This window comes from Drosophila innubila, chromosome X (assembly GCF_004354385.1).
Source record: "Drosophila innubila isolate TH190305 chromosome X, UK_Dinn_1.0, whole genome shotgun sequence".
NCBI classification, from domain to species: Eukaryota; Metazoa; Arthropoda; class Insecta; order Diptera; family Drosophilidae; genus Drosophila; species Drosophila innubila.
In genome coordinates, this window is record NC_047626.1 from 3,834,210 (window position 1) to 3,855,148 (window position 20,939).

Consider the following 20,939-nt stretch of genomic DNA (forward strand, 5'->3'; position numbering starts at 1 on the left):
ACACGCACACACATAGTAAAAAAAAAAAATAAAACATACACTTTCATATATATAGTATGTAGTTGTTATATGCTTAATTACAAATATTACGTATACGTAGCAAAAAATAAAAAATATTTATAATTAGCTCAAGCAGTTCCCTGTCAAGCAAATAATTTTTGTGTTTGGTTATACACACACACACACACAGTTTTACACACACACACACACAGCAGCACCCCAAGTCCATGTATGTGTGTGTGTATTCTTTTGTAAGCTCAACTCTTTTTACAGGAAAAACCATCAGTTTCTATTGCAAAGGTATTTAAAGCTGCCCGCCCCACGTTTCACAAACCACAAACCACGTTCCATAGAGTAAAAAAAAAAAAAAAAAAAAGAAACCCTACAATTTTCCAAGTCCAAACTCCACGTTCCTTGTTCCACAGCTAACCAAAATGGAAGCTACAACAATAATCAAAATAAAATTCGCATTACATACTCTACACACACACTCACTCACACACTTACTCACACACACATGAGCAGCTTCATTCAAAGTTTTGCATACTTTTAAGCGCGCGCGAATTGTTAAGAGTTTTTTTTTTGTCTTTTATTTTTGAAATTCACTTTATATTATTTTGTTTTTTTTTCTTTTTTTTTTTCTTTTTACCGGTGCGCGCACGTGCATATTAAACACATTTTATTGTCACACACACACACACACACACATTTGCGTTGACATTTTTGTGGTGCCCCGCCCCCCTGCGCCCCTGGACCTGGCGTCCATTTTGTGGCAAGGTTTTTTGCGCGTTGCGCGTTTAATTTAAATTGTTTTGCCGTCTCTTCTTCTTGGTCTTCTTCGTCTGCAGCTGCTGCGTTTTTTTTTGTTGTCTGCTTTTGTTGCGTTTTTTTCTTTTTGTTGTTTATTAGTCTTAATTTTGAACGTATTACGACTTCATTTTGTGGCTGTTTTCTTTGGAGTGTGCACACACCTTATTTATTTTATATGTGTTACGCATTTCGGCGGCTTAGTCGCCATTTTGTCTTCTCTCTCGCTTACTGGCTTTCTTGCTCTGACTCTTTCTCTTTCGCACTCGCTTTGGTGTGTGGTTTAGTTGAGTGCATTTACTGTGCTGTCTTGCTCTAATGTGCGCATTTGGAGCGAAAGCTCGCTGATCTCGCTCTCTCACTCTCTTTCTCTCTCTCTCTCTCTCGCGCTCTCTTTGTCTGCCACTCTTACTTATACTCTCTCTTGCCTTCATTTGCTCAAGCTTTGTAATTTCATGATCTTATTAAAAGCTTTAAGCTCAAAGCTTTGTTAATATCACTAACTTAAGCTCAAAGCTCGTTAAATCTTATTATGTATTACTCTTTCAAGCTCAAAGCTTTGCATTGTTCGCTAATGAAATATAAAAGCTAATTTCTATCACACTTTCAAGCTTAAAGCTTTGCTATCATCACTTGCAAAAGCTTAAGGCTTGCCACAAATCAAACCTTAAAGCTTAAAACTATTAGCTTATCACTTTTTTCAGCTCAAATGTCACTAATGAAATATCAAAGCTTATTTTCTATCACGCTTTCAAGCTCAAAAGCTTTGTTAATATCACTAACTTAAGCTCAAAGCTCGTTAAGTCTTATTATGTATTACTCTTTCAAGCTCAAAGCTTTGCATTGTTCACTAATGTAATATCAAAGCTAATTTTCTATCATAATTGCAAGCTAAAAGCTTTGCTATCATCACTTACTTGGCACAAATCAATCCTTAAAGCATAAAGCTATTAGCTTATCACTTTTTCAGCTCAAGTGTCACTAATGGAATATCAAAGCTTATTTTCTATCACACTTTCAAGCTTTAAGCTTTGTTTATATCTCTAACTAAAGCTCAAAGCTTCACACTTTTTACTCTTTAGAGGTTTAACCTTGTTTTCGATCATAAAAGCTTATTTTCTATTACACTGAACCTCAAAGCTTGGCATTTATTTGGCTCTTTCATGCTTGAAGCTTAGCTTTTATCACTTTCGCAAGCTTAAGGTTTGCCGTCTATCGCTCTCTCTCTCTCTTTCTTTCGCTCTTCAGCTCACTCTCACTAACTCACGCTCTCTTTCTTTCTCTCTGTTGCTCACTATACTTCATCAGCTCACTCTCTCGCTCTTTCTTTTGTATTGGTTATGCATTGGAACAACGTGTCTCAGTCAGTCACATTAGTTTATCGATTGGCAGTCTATTATCTCACATTCGCTCTCTTTCACTCACTAGTTCACTCTCTGTCTAATTAGTGGTATGCGACAGAAATTAGCAAAAATTCAACTCGAAGCAAAATTAAGCACCAAAATTTGCTCATTAATTGAAAAAAAAAAAAACAAATGAAAAAAGAAATTTCTCATAGTTCAATTCACCGCTCTCTCTTACTCTCTCTCTCTTTCTATCTCTCTCTCAAATTGTATGTAAATGTTACAATAATCGTACGCATAATGGCATTTACTCTACGTATATATATTATATGATATGAATATATATGAATATGGTTAATTTTTAAAAAACTCTTTTTGTGCTCTCTCTCTTTCTTCTCTCTCTCTCACACTTTCTTTCCCCAACTTCTGCTTCTTTCTTACATACTGTAATTCAATATATTTTCTCTGTCTGTCTGTCTGGTTTTCAAATCTGATCGTTAACTGATTTTTAATCAAACGCATCCCGAAAAACAATTCTATTCTCGAAACCGTATTGTGTTCAAAACTCGCAGCCTCTCGCAGTACTATGAATTCTCCAAGGATCAAGACTACATCTGCTCAACGCCCGAGGATTCGGGTATGCATCTGTGCGGCAATTTTCCACCCTATCGCATCGGCTCCCTCGTTTGCAGCGGTAAGTGACCAAAAAAAAACAACTCATAACTCCCAACTCCCAACTTCAAGCATCCAATTTCCAACGCCCAACTCCAAAGTGCACTAACTCAATCCCAAAAACCCAAACTTTGCTCACTTCTCAACCTAAATGAAGTGCAAACGGCGCGTGTTAATCAAATTTTAATGGTACTTTTAATTACTTTCGCGCGCTCCTTGACTTAAGAACTTATCAAGAGACCCTCCTTAAATTGCCACCTTAAGTTTCTACAGCTTATTCATCGTTCTCTCTCTCTCTCTCTGTCTGTGAGTAAAAATACAGTCCAGCTTCTTTGATCCGAATTATTTATGCGCTTTATTAAGTAGAACATTTGACATATGATAACTATTTAAAGCAGTTTTTTTTTCTACATCATGAGAATCCGGTTGTTTTTCTTGTAATTGCTTACAAACTAATGTTGCCACTATCGATAACTATGATTTGTCGAAATTAAACACTTTTCAGTTATCATTATCGATACTTCTGATGATAAATCGTTTGTTGATTTGATGGATGTGTTTTCAAAATATCGCTATCAATTTTTTAATATTTTATAGACAAAAACGATCACTAGCTGTAATTTGTCGATGACTAAAATTTTTTAAGCTATCACCATCAATTTTACTGCCGATAAATCCATTAATTGCATCGAGTAATTATCAAAATTAATTATCAAAATAAATCCATTAATTGCATCGAGTAATTTATCAATATTTATGCTACTTTTTCGATTTAATCGAAGCCCTTTGCGCGAACAAGCGATTATTAGAAATTCGATCACTATTTATGCCATATCGATAACAGTGAGTCACGAGTAATTACAAACGATTATTTAAAATAGGTGCAATATTATATAAAACATAAATAAATATTTATGCATTAAAAGAAAATAGAAAAGCAAAGTAAATAACTGAAAAAATTAATAAAACTATCGATAGTTTTATTATGCAATTCTAACGATAGTTTAGGCACAATAAATCCTTCAAATTTCGAGTTTTTGAAGCTTAGTAGTAAATTTCAGTTAGTAAAGTGGTACGATTTAGCGAGGTAGGACTGTAGCTAGTAGCTACTTGAACTAATCTAATCTTTTTCGCAGAGGAGGCCAAGCTGCTGGACCTGAACGAGCCGACGAATACGTCGTGCGTGAATTGGAATCAGTATTACACGACCTGCAGACAGAGTGGCGAGAATCCCTTTCAGGGCACGATATCCTTCGACAACATTGGCATGGCCTGGGTGGCCATATTCCTGGTGAGTATCCCAGTTCACAGTTCACAGTTCACAGTTTACCAATTAGCTGACAACTTTCGTTAAACAAATAACAATGACAACAAATTGACACAGACGACACAACTCAACTCAACTCGAGCTTGCCCCTTGACCCCCGTTGACCCCTTGCCACAGTTGACACTGGGGCACAGTGACAGTGACAAAGTTGCATGTTAATTTGCTGCTCAGCTGCTGTCAACTGCGGTGGCATCTGCCACTTTTGGCATCGCTTTCATTAAAACAACAACTAGGAACAAACAGCTGCCAATTTGCATAGGACGCTAGATTCTGACAGCACTTCCTGTGTCACCCTCTGGTCACACTCCCACTTCTGGTCACCTTGCCTCGCCTCTACAGACACCAAGGGGCGTATGCGCAATGTCAGGCATTAGTCAGTGACATGTCGCCTGAAGCTCATTGTGCCAAACAACATTATTGATTGATTTAATCACTTTGAAAATTAAGAAATTACTTTCGAATTTGCAGCTTAATTTCATCGTCATGGCAGCAAAAAGAAGCGATAGAAAAAAAAGTGATGGAGATAGAAGTAGAAAAAGAAAAAGACGCTAAGTTATGTCAATGTATTCATTTATTTTTGTATGTATTGATATTCAAAATTTACTATTTATCATTTTATTTATTTATCTAAAAGTTTTTTAATTCATTTATTATTATTATTATTATTATTATTATTATTATTATTATTATTATTATTATTATTATTATTATTATTATTATTATTATTATTATTATTATTATTATTATTATTATTATTATTATTATTATTATTATTATTATTATTATTATTATTATTATTATTATTATTATTATTATTATTATTATTATTATTATTATTATTATTATTATTATTATTATTATTATTACATTATTATTATTATTATTATTATTATTATTATTATTATTATTGTTAATTATCTATTAATATAACATATTAATTTATTTGTCTATCTATTTATTATTTTTTACTACATTTATTTTTTTATTTATATTTATATATTTATTTACTTAAAGGTACAAGATACACTACTAAATAAAGTCTAAGATACAAATGAAAAGTGAAAACTAAGGTGCTGAAATAGCAATAGAATTTAATGTGCCTATAATTTGTATATTTTAGTAATTCGAATATTTGCCCTTAGATACTTAATAATATACAGATTCAGATGCAAACAATTGTAAATAGCTAAAGATACAAGCACAGATATGCTGAATTAGTCTCTGATATAGCATATAATAAAACCTATAAAATATACTATATAGACACATAGATGGCAATTAAAATATAGAAGATAGATTTACTTTAATAGATACTCTTATAGAGAGTGTCACATAAATTTTCTATATATATATGGAACTAAATTAATCTACAGATACAGATGCAGAAGCAGATAAGAGTGCATTCACAAATGGATTAAGAGATATCAATACAATAAAATGAGATAAATAATAATTAATTAATTTAATAAAACCAAAAAAATATACTATATAGACACATAGATGCCAATTAAAATATAGAAGATAGATTTACTTTGATAGATACTCTTATAGAGAGTGTCACATAAATATTCTTATATATATATAGAATAAAGTTAATTTACAGATGCAGATGCAGTTAAGAGTGCATTCACAAATGGATTAAGAGATATCAATACAATAAAATGAGATAAATAATAATAAATTAATTTAATAAATCCAAAAAAATATACTATATAGACACATAGATGCCAATTAAAATATAGAAGATATATTTACTTTAATAGATACTCTTATAGAGAGTGTCACATAAACATACTTATATATATATAGAAGAAAATTAATTTACAGATACAGATGCAGCAGCAGATAAGAGTGCATTCACAAATGGATTAATAGATATCAATACAATACAATGAGATAAATAAAAAATGTATATACACAAATACAGCTAATAAAATTAAAGTTTTAGAGACAAGAAGAACTGAGACAGATGCAATTGTAGATAAAGAACAATTGTGAAAACGATAAAATACGAATTTTGATTTAAAAACAGATGAAGTAATTAATTTACAACATCGTACCCATACAAATATAATCACACAGACAGACGAAGATAGAGATTGTGTAATAGATACAGATAGAAGCATAGTTTAATTACAGATGCAGAGATAGAGACGCAAATTTCAATTGAAATACATACGAGTATTTCTCCCTCTCTCTCTCTCACACACTATATCTATATATCTCACTCACTCTCATTCGCTGTCTTGCTGTCTTTCCCTGTCTCCATCTTCCGCACTTGTAACTGTCGGCATATTGTGGTCGTCTTTGATTTCTGATTTTGATATGACCATTTATGTTGGCTTCTCGGGGCGTTGCACAAAGGGGGCGTGGCAGGTCAAAGGCTACGCAATTAAACACAAATCAAATACGCATTAAACCAGCTGCGACACAGACAGAACAGACAGACACAGTTATGACTCTGGCTGGACAAAGCAAAATATTACGCATACGTGACGTGGTACGATATACGTGTACGTGTACTGTTGACCTTTATGCCTGATTCGCTCGGCTAATTACACAGCTAAAACTGATTTTGATTACCTTTTCTTTTTTTTTTGACTATTTGCTTTTATTTTCGCAGGTCATCTCGCTGGAGGGCTGGACGGACATTATGTATTACGTGCAGGACGCGCACAGTTTTTGGGATTGGATCTACTTTGTGCTGCTGATTGTGGTGAGTGCGGAAAATACACAAGTTTCCTCATAATTCAAACAGTTAATATGCTAGCTCAATTGAGCATTCCTTGTAAATTGCTGTGGTTTTTGCAAGTGCTCTACAATCTGCTGCTTATTGAAAATATGATATAAAATATGCCAAAAGTTTTGTACTGAGTCTTTAATTGATAACGGCATTATTAATACAATAAATTTAATTACTTACACAGAAAAGAGTGAAAAATAAAATTAAAAAGTGCTTCATTTATGATTTAAGTGTTTTGTTTTCATTTAAACAAAATTGTAGACTGCCTAAAAACGAATAAAAAAAAGAGTTCTGACAACAATGTTTTATTTATTATATATAATTATCGATTTTATCGATTTATTTCATGCAGCACTATTTTTATATTACTTTTCGAGAGGATATTACGTATACGTTACGTATACAAAGTCATGGTTTTCTTTCTATCCTCAATCAGTTCTCAATCAATGTAGATACAATTTTTTTTGTCGCCAAAATTTTGCGAATAAATCAATTTCGTTTTTTTAAATATACTATCAAAAATATTTTCTTCTATTAAGTGAACCATTGCTGTTGTAGTAACAATATAGATAAACAAATTATCATCTCCGAAACAAACTTAATGTTTTTTTCATTTTACAGCATAATTTCTACTACTTAATTTAAATGCAAATTTATTTAGGACTGTATTTAAATCAGAAATTATTGTATATTTTAAATTTAAAAATATATATTTTTACTATAGCTTGCTTATAAGCAAATAATTATCTTTAAAAATACCTACGTTCTTTTATTTTACAATATAATTTCTACGACTGAATTTAAATGCAAATTTGATTAAGTCCGTATAAGAATTTCGTCTTAACCGATGCCAAAAGTTCACATAGCACTTTGCTTTCTTTGTTTTATTTACTTGAGCGGTTTGAGGCAAGTTCGGATGCATGCTGCAGCAATTTGCCAATGTAAATAAGTAAATTACTTTTTCAACTGTAATCACACACAACGGAACAGATTCTGCCCTTCTCAAAAGCCTCAGCATCATGCCACAAAAGTTTGTTCATTGAAAACTGGCATGTTGACTGTCTGCACTGACCATGCAACATGTTGCAATCTCAAGCTGCTGCTCAGCTGTGTGTGTCTCTGGCACTCTCAAGGTGCTGTCCTTGGACTAATTAAAAGGCTTATACGCAAACAGAGACACAGACTCACTGACACACACACACACACTCACACACACACACTGACACACCAGCACATACGAGGGTGGCTTAAAAAGTCCTTGACCTTAGCATGAAAAGTTCACTTTGTTATGAAATCTTAATTTTTGTTAGATAGATAAGTCCTTCACACTGTTTAGTTTTTGGCAACATTTTTAGTGAACCACTTTGACACTTTTTTTGTCAGTGTAAAATATTATGAAAAGTTAAACTTTTTCAAATTAAAATTATAAAAAAAATATTATATGTTGATATTTATAAAAAGATTGAAAAATTAATATAAATTCTATTTTTCGATCAAAAAACTATATTTTGAATATATATTAAATTTCAATAAATTTTCGATCAAAAAACTATATTTTGAATATATATTAAATTTCAATAAATTTCCGATCAAAAAACTTTATGTTGAATAATTATTAAATTTCAATAAATATTTAAAAATCATATTACAACACATATTTTTTTTTTAAGATTAACATAAAAAATAAAAATTATTTTTCAATTGTTATTTTAAAAAAAGATAATAGTAATAATTTATTTTCCATTTAAAAAAAAATGCAAATTTTAAGTTATTTTTCTTAGTTTTTATTATGGTTATATGTGTCTTTATAAGCCAGCAACTAATTAGTCTAACCTCGTTTTCACACTGTTTAAATAAATTAAGTTTCTTAAAACATTTTGTGGACAAAAATTTTTGGTTTGTTGGCAAAAATCTTAAGTTTATACCAAAAGTTTTTAGCCCTTTCGAACCGACTGTTGACTGATTGTAACTTCGACTGTTTGACAGATAATATTGAGAAATTTTCTTAATTTTGTCAAAGGATTTCTATGTTTTCTTAAAGTGTGAGCAAATAAAAGCACATTTGTAGGTTATTTAGCGAAAGAATTTTCAATAGACTGCAACATAGAAAATTATATAATAAACAAAAAATATATTTGTATAGAGTAACATTTTTATTGTAGAACCATTAATTTTGGAATTTTTTTATTCATCTTTTAAGTTTTTTGTATTGATTAATAAAATATTTAAGCAAGAGTATTTTTGTCAGTGCATTTGAATACACTCGCATTCGTCCATGTGTCTACAATCTAAAATTTATTTTTGAAGTTTTGGCTCACATGTGGCTAGTTCTCTTACACATTCTATTGTTCCTCCCACTCTCTCTCACTTTCTCTCTCTCTCTCTCTCTAATTCTCTATCCCTCTCTTACTTTTTTGTTCTTTTGCTGCTTATTTGATGTGCAAAATGATTTTAGCTATTGCGAAACAACAACGAATGAAGAGCGAGAACAACTTTTGATATGCAAATTGCTTGCAGTCTGCTCTTCTCACTCTCCTCTCTCTCCCTCTCTCTCTCTCTTCCCCGCTGTCTCCTTAATACTTCCTTGTCCCTGACACTGAATGTGTGCTGTATTTGCTGTATTGAAATTTGGCTAAGGAAATTGCATATTTATGTTTGCTGTACAAGTATTTTGTGCTTGGCGCACACAAATACGAAATTAGAAACATTTTTCACATTTGCAGTTGTTGTACTTGTTGTTGAAATATGTTTTCAATTTAAAGTTGGCAAATTTGTTTTGCCAGAAAGCTATTAAAATGCAACAGCAGCTAATGGATGCCACACACAAAGCAAGACGCAGACAGAGAGAGTGGGAGAGAGAGAGAGGTATATAGAGTGAAAGAGATCAAAGTTGAGCAAGCTAATTTGCAGCAAAATCCATTGAATGCAACGACAACAAATCGAAAGTTTGCTCAACTGTGCCACAAGCTGAGACTTGGACTAATTCAAGATTGTTGCACGTTGCATGTGGCGCGTTGCACGTTGCCTGTTGCCTGTTGCTAGCATCGCAGCTGCCTCTACTTGTCATTTTGCCATTTTGCGTTAACGCCAATTGCAACGTAACTTTGCAACGGCAATGCGAAAACTTTTTTCGACCCTGTACTTCAAAATTACAAAGGGTTTTTTGAGATAATCAAAAGATGAGTTAAATGAATTTAAGTAGCAGTAGGAAAATTGGCCAAAGTATCTAAAAGTGATCAAATTAAGTGTGGAAGTGAAGGCAAAATATTATTATTATTTGATGTAGAATCAATTTAGAGGTCAAAAAATAATCAAATTGACATATCGCACAGAAATCGGTTCAGATTTGACAAAGTTATGGCAGTTTGAAAAAAAAAAATTTTAGTTTTGATGCAGAATCAAATTAGAGGTCAAATAATGATCAAATTGACTTATCGCACAGAAATCGGTTCAGATTTGACAAAGTTATGGCAGTTTGAAAAAAAAAAATTTTAATTTTGATGCAGAATCAAATTAGAGGTCAAATAATGATCAAGTTGACATATCGCACAGAAATCGGTTCAGATTTGACAAAGTTATGGCAGCTAAAAAAATAATTTAAATTTTGATGCACAAATTAATAAGAGCCCAAATAATGATAAAATTCAATTCTGCAAGAAAATCGGTTAAGATTTGACAAAGTTGTGACAGTTTGAAGTTTTTGGTAAAATCGACATTGATCAAAACCATGAAAAAATGGACAGTTATGCCAAAAAATTATATGATACAATTTTAATGCAGGATCAAATTGGAGATCAAATAAAGATGAAATTGACTTTCAGAAAAGAAATTGGTTCAGTTTTGACAAAGTTATGAGAGTTTGAAACTTTTGAAATTTTAAAAACATGAGCTTTGTTTTATAAATGTATATGTTGTCCGTCCTAAAAATTTCGTCATGTTAGGATAATAGACTCAAAAGTCTTTTAAGAAACTATTTTGCAAAATGTGAAATGGATTTAAAAAAATAAAATATACTTCAGTTTATGTACTTGTGTATTATGGGCTCTCATAGTCGAGCACACTCCATTTTAATATTTCCACATTGCCACAGAAAAGTATACTAAAAGTTTTCTTTGTTCTTGTTTGCACACATTTACAGATTGGCTCGTTCTTCATGATCAACCTGTGCCTGGTCGTCATTGCCACCCAATTCTCGGAGACAAAGAAACGTGAAATGGAACGGATGCGTCAGGAGAGAGCACGTTATACATCCACCTCGACATTGGCGAGCAGTACGAACAACTCGGAGCCGGCAACTTGTTATGCGGAGATTGTCAAATACATCGCCCATCTGTGGCGACGCTTCAAGAGACGAATGTTAAAGAAGTACAGATTATATAAGTATGCTGCTTGTCCTTTTGATTTCATTCAATTACGTTTTATGTTTACCGTTTACTCGTTTCTCTCGTCTCGTCTCGTCTCTCTTGTTTTTTTTTTTCGCACACAAAGTGTACAAAAAAAAAAGTCCCTTCCTTTCAAATGTACATTAAGTATGTTACTTAACATCCTTAACATCTTAACATCCACTGCAACTGCTACTGCCACAAAAAGACGAGCTTTAACTGGCTTGCCACAGCAGGTGGCGCCACCGTCGCAACGGTCTTTAACACATCAAATTTTATGGACTAATCCACGCACTAATCCTTCGTACTCAAAATTGCCCTTAAAAATCACTTGCTCTGCGAGAAACTCTAATCGATTCTGACTTTATATTAGCAAACAAACAAACTTTACCTTAGTTCTTGACTGGCACGTGGTTTTACTTAACTCTTGATTACTAAAGAATTTTGCATCTACGACGCAAACAAATTTGTTTTCTTCTTAGATTTATTATTCAAGTTGACGCATCTGAAGTTTCATCTGCTTTATTCAAGTATTTGAGCCACAACAGCACTTGAAAGATGGCAAAGTGTTTCTAAAAAAGTCCTTTGAAGTTCTTTCAAGAGATTTACTTGAATTTATTAATATTTGGTCTATTGTGCTGGCAGTATTGAAGAAATTTAAGAAGAACTTTCCAGCATTCTATTATATTATTCTGTATGACTTTTGGAAACCTTTATATGGAAGTTTTGCCTATCTACTTAATAATATGTTGCTCAAGTTTTCATCCATGGTCGTTTAAATTATGAACAGTTCTATTCCTAAAGTTAAATAAAGATTTTGACAGGTGTTTGTTTCAAAATCTATATGATGAGCTTATCTGGTATTCAGAATACAGTACTCAGATCTTTGATTAACTGGAATTTCTTTAGTTTCTTATACTAAATTTACTGTCTGTTTTTTGGAAAACCTTAACACAAATGAATTGTACTCTTATATCTATTGTCCTGCCTTTGTAGTCTTTAAATTTGACTCTTTAGCTATTGTATGAAAGATCTTAAAGGAAATTTTTTTTTAGTTCAAGAAAAAATTCACAATTTTGTACATAAAAAGTTTTAACAAAGTTCTATAAAACATAATTTCCACAACTTAATTTCAATCGATTATTTTTGGTATACAAAAGAAATTTTTTCTCTCAATGTGCGTTTTAAGGTCTTTTCCTTTAAATCTCAACTGCAAGGTTTTCAGAAAATCGAGTTCCTAAGCTGCTCAATATTTTTTAAGTCTAAAACATCAATAAGGAAAATTTTATATAGATTTTACGAAGAAGATTATTATATTAACTGATCCGCAAATGATTTTAAACTTTAAATGTACTAAAATTTAATCGAATTGGATTACGTAACTTTATCCATTGAAGGATTGTTTAAGTCCCGTTTAATCGCAGAGCCTGCCACATTTTGTGGCACGTTTATTTCCCCATTTTTTTTTTTTGCATTTCCTTCGTCCTCTAACTGGTTAAGGGTTTAACTCTTTATTTCCCTGTTTGATTTATTAAAAATTCATTTAACATGCGTTCGCTTCTCACGTTCCGCGTTCGTGTTTTTTTTTTTTGCTTTACTTTTCCTGTTTTTTTTTTATTTTTTATTTTCTATTTTAGTTTTTCGTTTACAGTTGTCAACTTTTGGGTTTGCATTTTTTATGGCTTTTGCTTTTTAATTATTTGCACTTGCATCTGGTCGTGTATTGTGTGTTGTTATTGTGTATTGTTGTTGTTGTTGCTGTAAAACAATATGCAACAACAATACATGTAACATTGCATATACATATAGTTTAGTCATAGTTGCTTAGTCATGAATATCGATGTGAATATGAATGCGAATACGAATGCCATTTTGAACAGGTAACTGGAGTCTAGGAAAGTTAGAAAAAACTTTAGTTATAGACTCGTTAGGATAGTTAACTTAATAGAATTTCAGAGTGTTAGTTCTGAGAAGAAAAGTTAAGTTGAAATAGTTAGAAATTCAATCAATTGAAGCATGTATCTCGTTTGAAGGGAGTGAACATTCAAATTCTACACACAAGTGGCATTTTCACATACAGATTAATACAAAATATATATTCAACTACAAAATAATATTCACTATAATTAATTTTATGTGTACAGCTGTAATTTAAAAAAGCTTTAATGTGCTTCCAATATGATAAACAGTTGCAATAAATTTAACTGAAAGCTTTTAATAACATTCAAAATAATTTTTGTCAGAAAGTAAACTTAAAATATGCCACTAAAAGCTTTAATGTGCTTTCAAAATTAATTTAATTATCTGTTAAGCTTTAAATATCAATTCATATACTAAATTCAAGCAATTTAATTTCCGGAAGCTTTCAGAGATTTTTTTATATGACTTTCATTGCGCTTTGTAAATGTGCTTTCAAAGCTTTTGATCAATTTGATCACACTTTACAGCTTTTCGTTTATCATTTATACTCAAAGACACTCAGCTAAAGCTTTACGACTCTAATGTGCTTTCAAAGCTCTAATGTCAGACATTTAGCTTTCAGTGTATTAATTATCTAATGGCCTACAACCAAGACAAAGAGGATATAAGGAAGTTAACAAATGAGAAAGCTTATTAAAAGCACATTACCATAAAAATTGCTTTGCTTTAATGAAGTCAGTGTTGTATAAACTTAAAACTTGCACAACACTGTTAACTGCTGCTGTTTAAAGCTGAATTTTGTTATTATTATAATTGTAATTAATTTTTGATTTATTGAATCTCATGTTGAAATGTCACTTTAAGCCAGTGTCATTAGCGTTTGCTTTGTCGGGAAAGTTTTAAGCCTGTCGTCTGGTCTGGAATGAGCCTCAGCTCGTTTACAACACAACACAGAAATGCATAATTAATATTTGTAGCTCAGTGCTTATTATCCTGTCATGTATACCCCCCCAACCCTCTACTCGACCCACACTCCCCCCACCCCCACTGCCACTGCCTCTATCAGCTATATGAAATGCTGAGAAATGTGTTAATTATTTTAATTTGAATTCGTCTTGTTGTGAGGCTCGTTTTTGTGCTGTGTGTGGTTGTTGTCGTTGTTTTTGCTTATTTGCGTTGTTCATTTGATTGAATTATGTAATTGTTGTCTAATTGTTAAGCACACACACACACACACACACACACACGCACACACACTAGCACACGCACGCACAGCACACAGTAATCACACCAAAGAGACACGATGTCCCCAAATGCACCCACACACACAGTCAAGGGCGTACACGAGTGTGGGGGCAAGGGGAAGCTGCCCCCTCAACTTCAAAATAAAAAAAATTCATAAAGTACTTTATTTCCGGCGAAATATATAAAAATCTGTGCTTTAAAATGGTATCCAAAGTTAAAAAAATATCAAATTCAATTTATACATAAAGTTGAAATATTCATGATTAATAATTCGATTAATAATATGTATATAAGGGAAAAAAGAAGTTTTTTTATTATTTATGCCGTGTTTTCCTAGAGTTTTAAAGAAAAAAAAAGTAGTTCGAAAAATAAATCAAAATTTGCTTGGTCCAAAAATTTAATAGCTGTAAAACTATAGGTGTAAATTTAAAACAGTTAATGAATGACTTAAAGATATAATCCATCGATTTCTAAAATTTTAGAGCTTTTCAAAATCTGGTTCGACATTCTTGAGCAACTATGAAATGTGCAAACTCACTTATGAAAAACGCTAAAAATCAAAAATCGAAATTAAAAGATATTAAAAAATACAAAAAAAAAAACTATACTATAGGTTTTGGTAGCCAATAAATTTTTAGTTTTTACCTAGTATAATCAAGGCAAGAATTTTTAAATATAATGAGTATAAAAAATAATTAAGATTTATTTAAAATTCAAAAAAAAAATTTAAACGACGAAAACAAAATATGATTGATTTTTTGAATAACGCAAAACTAATCAGAAGCAAAGAGCAGCATTTTATTTAATTTGGTTTCAAAAACCATGCATTTTTTTGAAAAAAAAAAAATGTTATTAATAAATTAATAACATAATTTGAAAAAAATAATTACAAAAATAGTAACTAAATGTTTACAATTATAAAAAAAATATTTGCCGTTCCGCGATGATTTCAAAATTATATAATATTTTTCAAATAAAAAGTAGCGATTTTTATTACAAGTCGTATGAAAAAATAGGCACTAAATAAAATATAATAATATTTTTCAAATAAAAAGTAGCGATTTTTATTACTAATCGTATTTATTAAAAGGAACTAAATACATACTATTATAATAAAAAATTTTGCCGTTTCCCCTAAGTTAAAGATATAATAATATTTTTTAAATAATTTTTTTTAACAATATTATAATAAAATGTTTGCCGTCTCCCCTAAGTTCAAAGATATAATAATATTTTTTAAATAATTTTTTTTGACAATATTATAATAAAATGGTTGCTCCACCAAATGTTCATCCTGTGTACGCCCTTGTGTACAGCAGCATCTTAAAATCACACTCTGCTCCTGTTCCTCTATACAGATAATACAATGTTTTGTGTACATGAATATATATATAAATATAGAAGTGTGTGTGTGTGTGTGAGTGTGTGTAATGTACTGCCTGAAACAATACACTAATCAAATATTATTTTGCCCTTTGTCCTGTCTCCCTGTTTGCTGCGCTCTTCGTCGGTGCTCCTCGTCCTCCCCTCGTTATTCCCACAGGTATCAGAGACAACAGCGTCGAGAGGGTTTGCTGCCCAATGCCGATAATTTGACATTTTCACCGTCGCGGATCAAATGCCATCATCCCAATTGTCCCAAGTACAGTAATCGCAAGCCGTCCAGCATACAGGATCAGATGATTACCGTTATGGTGCCGCTCAACTCCAATAACAATAACAACAACAACAACAACAATAGCAACAACAACAGCAGCAACAATGGCAACAACAACAACAACAATCACAATCACAATCACACAACCGTTGCCCTTGTCAATGGCATCAATGGCAGCACTGCAAGTGTCACAATGGCCCAGCACCACCAACAACCACCGCCAACTGTTGCTGCTGGTGGTGTTGCTGGTGTTGCTGGTGTTGGTGCTGCTGTGGTGCAGGGACAACTCTCATCGTCGGACAACACGGAGCAATCGTTGGGCGAGCTCAGTGGCTCCGGTGTGGCACGACGCAGTTCATCGCTGAAGAAACCCACCGTGGGCCACCACAGTCACAACATGCAGCTGAAGCCGGTGGACGGTGGGGCAGGTGAGCAGAAGACCATTCTGCTCAAGTTGCCGCAACAGGTCATCGACTCAGAGCAATTGATTGTAAGTATCAACTGGCAAACTTTTCAATACAATACGATATTCGATATACCAAACAATTTCAAATCTCTGAAACTGTCCAATGAAAAACTCTTAGGGCACAGAATTCGATTTACAAAAAATATTTCAAACTCTAACATATACGATATTCGACAAACAATATACTCACAACGAACCAAATTCATGTCAATAATAAACAGAATTCTAGAAACAATTTTTGGTATGATTTTCTAAATACGATATTCGATTTACGATATTCGATTTTCGATATTCGATTTACGATATTTGTCTATAAACAACAGAATTCTAGAAACAATTTTTGGTATGATTTTCTAAATACGATATTCGATTTACGATATTTGATTTACGATATTCGATTTACGATATTCCAACTTAACTATAAATCGCATACGATTATAAGCGCTACACCATATTTGACATAATATTTACGATATACGCATATACGATATTCCAAATTCCAGAAATTCAGCAAAAGCATTTCCACAAACAGACCATAACGATAACAATCAATCGATAATACCAACTCCAACTATTCTATACTCTATGTAATATCGCTAATAATGATCTTTCATATTTGTCATAAACGTTGCACATCTTGTAGCTGCAGTTGGGAAATTTAGGCAAGGTATTGCAATATCATTAAAAACTCACAATATTTCCAATCCTTAAATCAAATAATTTGTTACTTACAAAAAGAGTGTACAAATAGAGACAGCTTCGGATAATCGAAGAAACCTGAGCAAAAATTTGTAGTCATAAAAAAATGTTGCAAAAAGTATGCAACAAAAAGTTGTAATTTGAAGACCTTTAAAAATTTCTTGTAGCATACTTTTCCTTTAAAATATTTTGCTGCATTTTCTGCGCGGGCAATAAAATAATACTTTTATTTTACCTGTTGTACAAAATATTAAATAAATCATAATAACAATGAAACAACAAGTCGATTAATGACAATTGACACAATTGAAATAAACAAAAGCGAAAAACAAAGGCATAACTATATGTATTATAAACGTTCCCATGTTGCCTTTAGTGTATTGTTATAATTTCCCATTGTTGAAATGTCAATTAAATATTTCAATATTTGTTTAATTTCATTTGATATGTAAATAATTGAACTACGTTATATTTTCTTGGTAATGAAATTGATAACTAAGCAGTGAAATATATTGGAATTTATAGATTTTTCAGTGAACAACTATTAGACTGGATGATAAACATATTTAAATAACAATTTTGAAAGATAAATTTAATGAAATAGAGGGTTACAGCAAAATAGTTCAAAAGTAATTAAGATATAGAACCAGACAAAAAAGTAGAATATTATATTATAGATAGAGATAGAGATAATAAATTTTTTTAGTATATCAATGTTTTCAAATGAAAAATTTTCCAATTCCAATATTGTAAAATAATTTAAAAAATAAAAATAATAATCATATTTTTCTAAGAAAAAAAAAGTTTATTAACATACTCTCCTATCCTAATCGAGCTTTTCTAAATATATCTCAACCTTAGGCACATGCACTAAAGGTTTTAATTATTAGTTAAATAGTAAATTTCAAAAAATATTTTTTTAAGAGATTTTTTATTTATATTCGATATTTAAAGCAGACTTTCAATTTAATAAAATGTTTAGTCCCTTCTCAGTTTGAAAGCCTTTAGCTTGCGTCCCGACTGTACATAGACCCGATTCGAATTCGAATTCTTTCTGAAATGAAATATTAATACACATTAAATACCTCAACTAATGCATACAATTTTCACGCTGAATCCTTTAGAGTCATCCCTGCACTTCGGGCTTCCTCAGTCCCCCCACCTCGGCCAGTCGACGGCCCTCGGTGATGTTCAATGAGTATGTGTTGTTGCACACACCGCCAGCATTAAATGGCGAGTCGACAACAGTTGCCACCAACGTTGCTGCAACGCCAACAACAACAGCAGCAGCAACAACTGTGGCAGCAATAACAACAAGTGGCAGCGCTGCAGGAGGCGCTGCAAGTGGCAACATTTCGGAGAAGAACAACATTCACTCAACGGAGAAGATGACACAAGCTGGCGATGGCAGCATTTGGCAGGTGAGTTGACTGAATCACGATTCACGAATCACGAATCACGTAATTGGAGTGCATCTTTTTTGTATTCCCTGCGCTCATTGAAAATGGATTTATAAAAAAACGGGGTATAATAGTTTTGTGTCGAGTCTATAGCGCCATGTCCGTCTGTCTGTCTGTACGTCTGTCTGTCTGTCTGTCCGTCTGTTGGAGCGCGTTGATCTCAAAAACCATAAAAGCTAGAGACTTCAAACTTGGTATGTAGGTTCATGAATACCATAGGCAGTTTGTTTTTATTTTTGGATCAGACCACTATATCATATAGCTGTCATAGGAACGATACATCGAAAATGAAGTTTTAGTATGAAAAAGTTTTTTGTTTGTTGAGATATCAGAACCAAACTGATAGAATATGCATTTGGGCTGGTATTATTTATCCTGACCAAATTTGGTTCAAATCGGTCCACTATATCATATAGCTGCCATAGGAACGATACATCGAAAATGAAGTTTTAGTATGAAAAAGTTTTTTGTTTGTTGAGATATCAGAACCAAACTGATAGAATATGCATTTGGGCTGGTATTATTTATCCTGACCAAATTTGGTTTAAATCGGTTCACTCTATCATTGAGACGCTCAATCAAAACTTAAGTCTTAGTATGAAAAAGGTGTTTAGAACAAGTAAATACAAAATATACCAGCTACATTGAGCTTAACTATATTTAAAAATAAAATAGCAAAATACACGTGTATCAATTTTTTGCTGTGAAAATATTGCTTGTAATATGGTCGTGGGCGCAGGGTATCTTGCAGTCGAGCAGACACGTCTCGAGTGTTGTTATTTGTTATCGATTGACTGAGAGATTGAATGATTGATTGCTTGACTAATTGATTGTGTTGCAGGTGAATCTACCGCAGACAATTGGCACGATTGCCAATCCGTATGCAGATTGCTCTGAATTGGGTATACACGACGCGATGACTTGTCAAGAGCTTTTAGCATTCTCTGTGGCCTTTTCAGCGGCATTGCCGACGGGTCAGAGTACACTCGAATCGTTTTACTCATCGCTGGCTCGCTGTGATCCGCACACCGTGGAGGCGCTCAAGCGTGCCACAGCCACAGCCGATGCGGGGGGCGTTGATGCCACAACAAATGCGGTTGCAAGTGCCACAGAAGCAACAGCAACAACAGCAGCAGCAACAGCAGCAACAACAACAGCAACAGCTGTGCCACCGATGAGCTTAGAACTGTCAGCTGTTTCGGCGGCGGTGCCACTGCCATTGTCACTGCCCCTGCCACATGGTGAGGCACAGCAGCAGCACCAGCAGCTGCAACGTGGCCGCAAAGATCATCATCATCATCACAATATCAACAACAACAACAGTCACAGTCGCAACAACAACGGGCATCGCAACACACGCAGCAGCCACGCCCCTCACGCCCCCACCGGCAACTATATGGAGGATTATGCCTGCTGCTACGATCTCTATCAGAATGCCCTCTCCCCCTTGGATGATCGTCAGCGTCCACGATCGCCAGCACTGCGTCTCATCATCGCCGTCTATCGTTGCCTCATGCGCGTCTGCAGCTGGACTCGACGTTATATTAAGCGTTTGGTGGAGCACAAATACTTTCAGCAGGGCATCCTGTTGGCCATCCTAATCAATACGCTATCCATGGGCATCGAGTATCACAATCAGCCGGAGGAACTCACGGCTATTGTGGAGACCAGCAATGTTGTCTTCTCCGGCATTTTTGCTGTCGAAATGTTGCTCAAGGTGGTTGCCGAGGGACCGTTCCGATATATTGCCAATGGTTTTAATGTCTTCGACGGCATTATTGTTATACTCAGGTAATCTCTAGTCATAAGATCCACTACAACTCTATTCTATACGTTTTCCCTGGCCACAAATTGAGTGTTTCGTTCGTTGATTACACATTCATTACATTCAAAGTTATTTTGTAAAAATTAAAATTGTTTTTATCAATTTTACGATATTCGAAAAACGATATTCGAAATAAGGTATACGAATACGGTACTCAAATACGGTATTCGAAAAACGATTTTGGAAAACGATATTGAAAACTTTATAAAAAACTATATTCGAAAAACGGTATTCGAAATACGTTATTTGAAAACTGTGTTCGAAATACGATATTAAAAAAACATTATTTAAAACTATATTGATAAGCGATATTCCAAAAACGATGTTGAAAACTTTACTTAAAACTATATTCGAAAAACGATTTTCGAAAACTTTATGAAAAACAATATTCGA

The 20,939-nt window shown here is 33.0% G+C and overlaps 1 protein-coding gene across 1 annotated transcript in view; it reads left to right on the plus strand.

Annotated features, from left to right (window-relative positions):
* Window positions 1-20,939, plus strand: part of LOC117793925 (voltage-dependent T-type calcium channel subunit alpha-1G) — a 151,510-nt gene that overhangs the window by 105,149 nt on the left and 25,422 nt on the right. Inside the window, exons 7-13 of the mRNA XM_034634377.1 lie at window positions 2,723-2,844; window positions 3,959-4,113; window positions 6,773-6,865; window positions 11,031-11,272; window positions 15,983-16,586; window positions 18,386-18,682; window positions 19,563-20,512. Of these exons, the coding sequence (XP_034490268.1) occupies window positions 2,723-2,844; window positions 3,959-4,113; window positions 6,773-6,865; window positions 11,031-11,272; window positions 15,983-16,586; window positions 18,386-18,682; window positions 19,563-20,512 (2,463 nt within the window). The remainder of the gene's footprint in view (window positions 1-2,722; window positions 2,845-3,958; window positions 4,114-6,772; window positions 6,866-11,030; window positions 11,273-15,982; window positions 16,587-18,385; window positions 18,683-19,562; window positions 20,513-20,939) is intronic.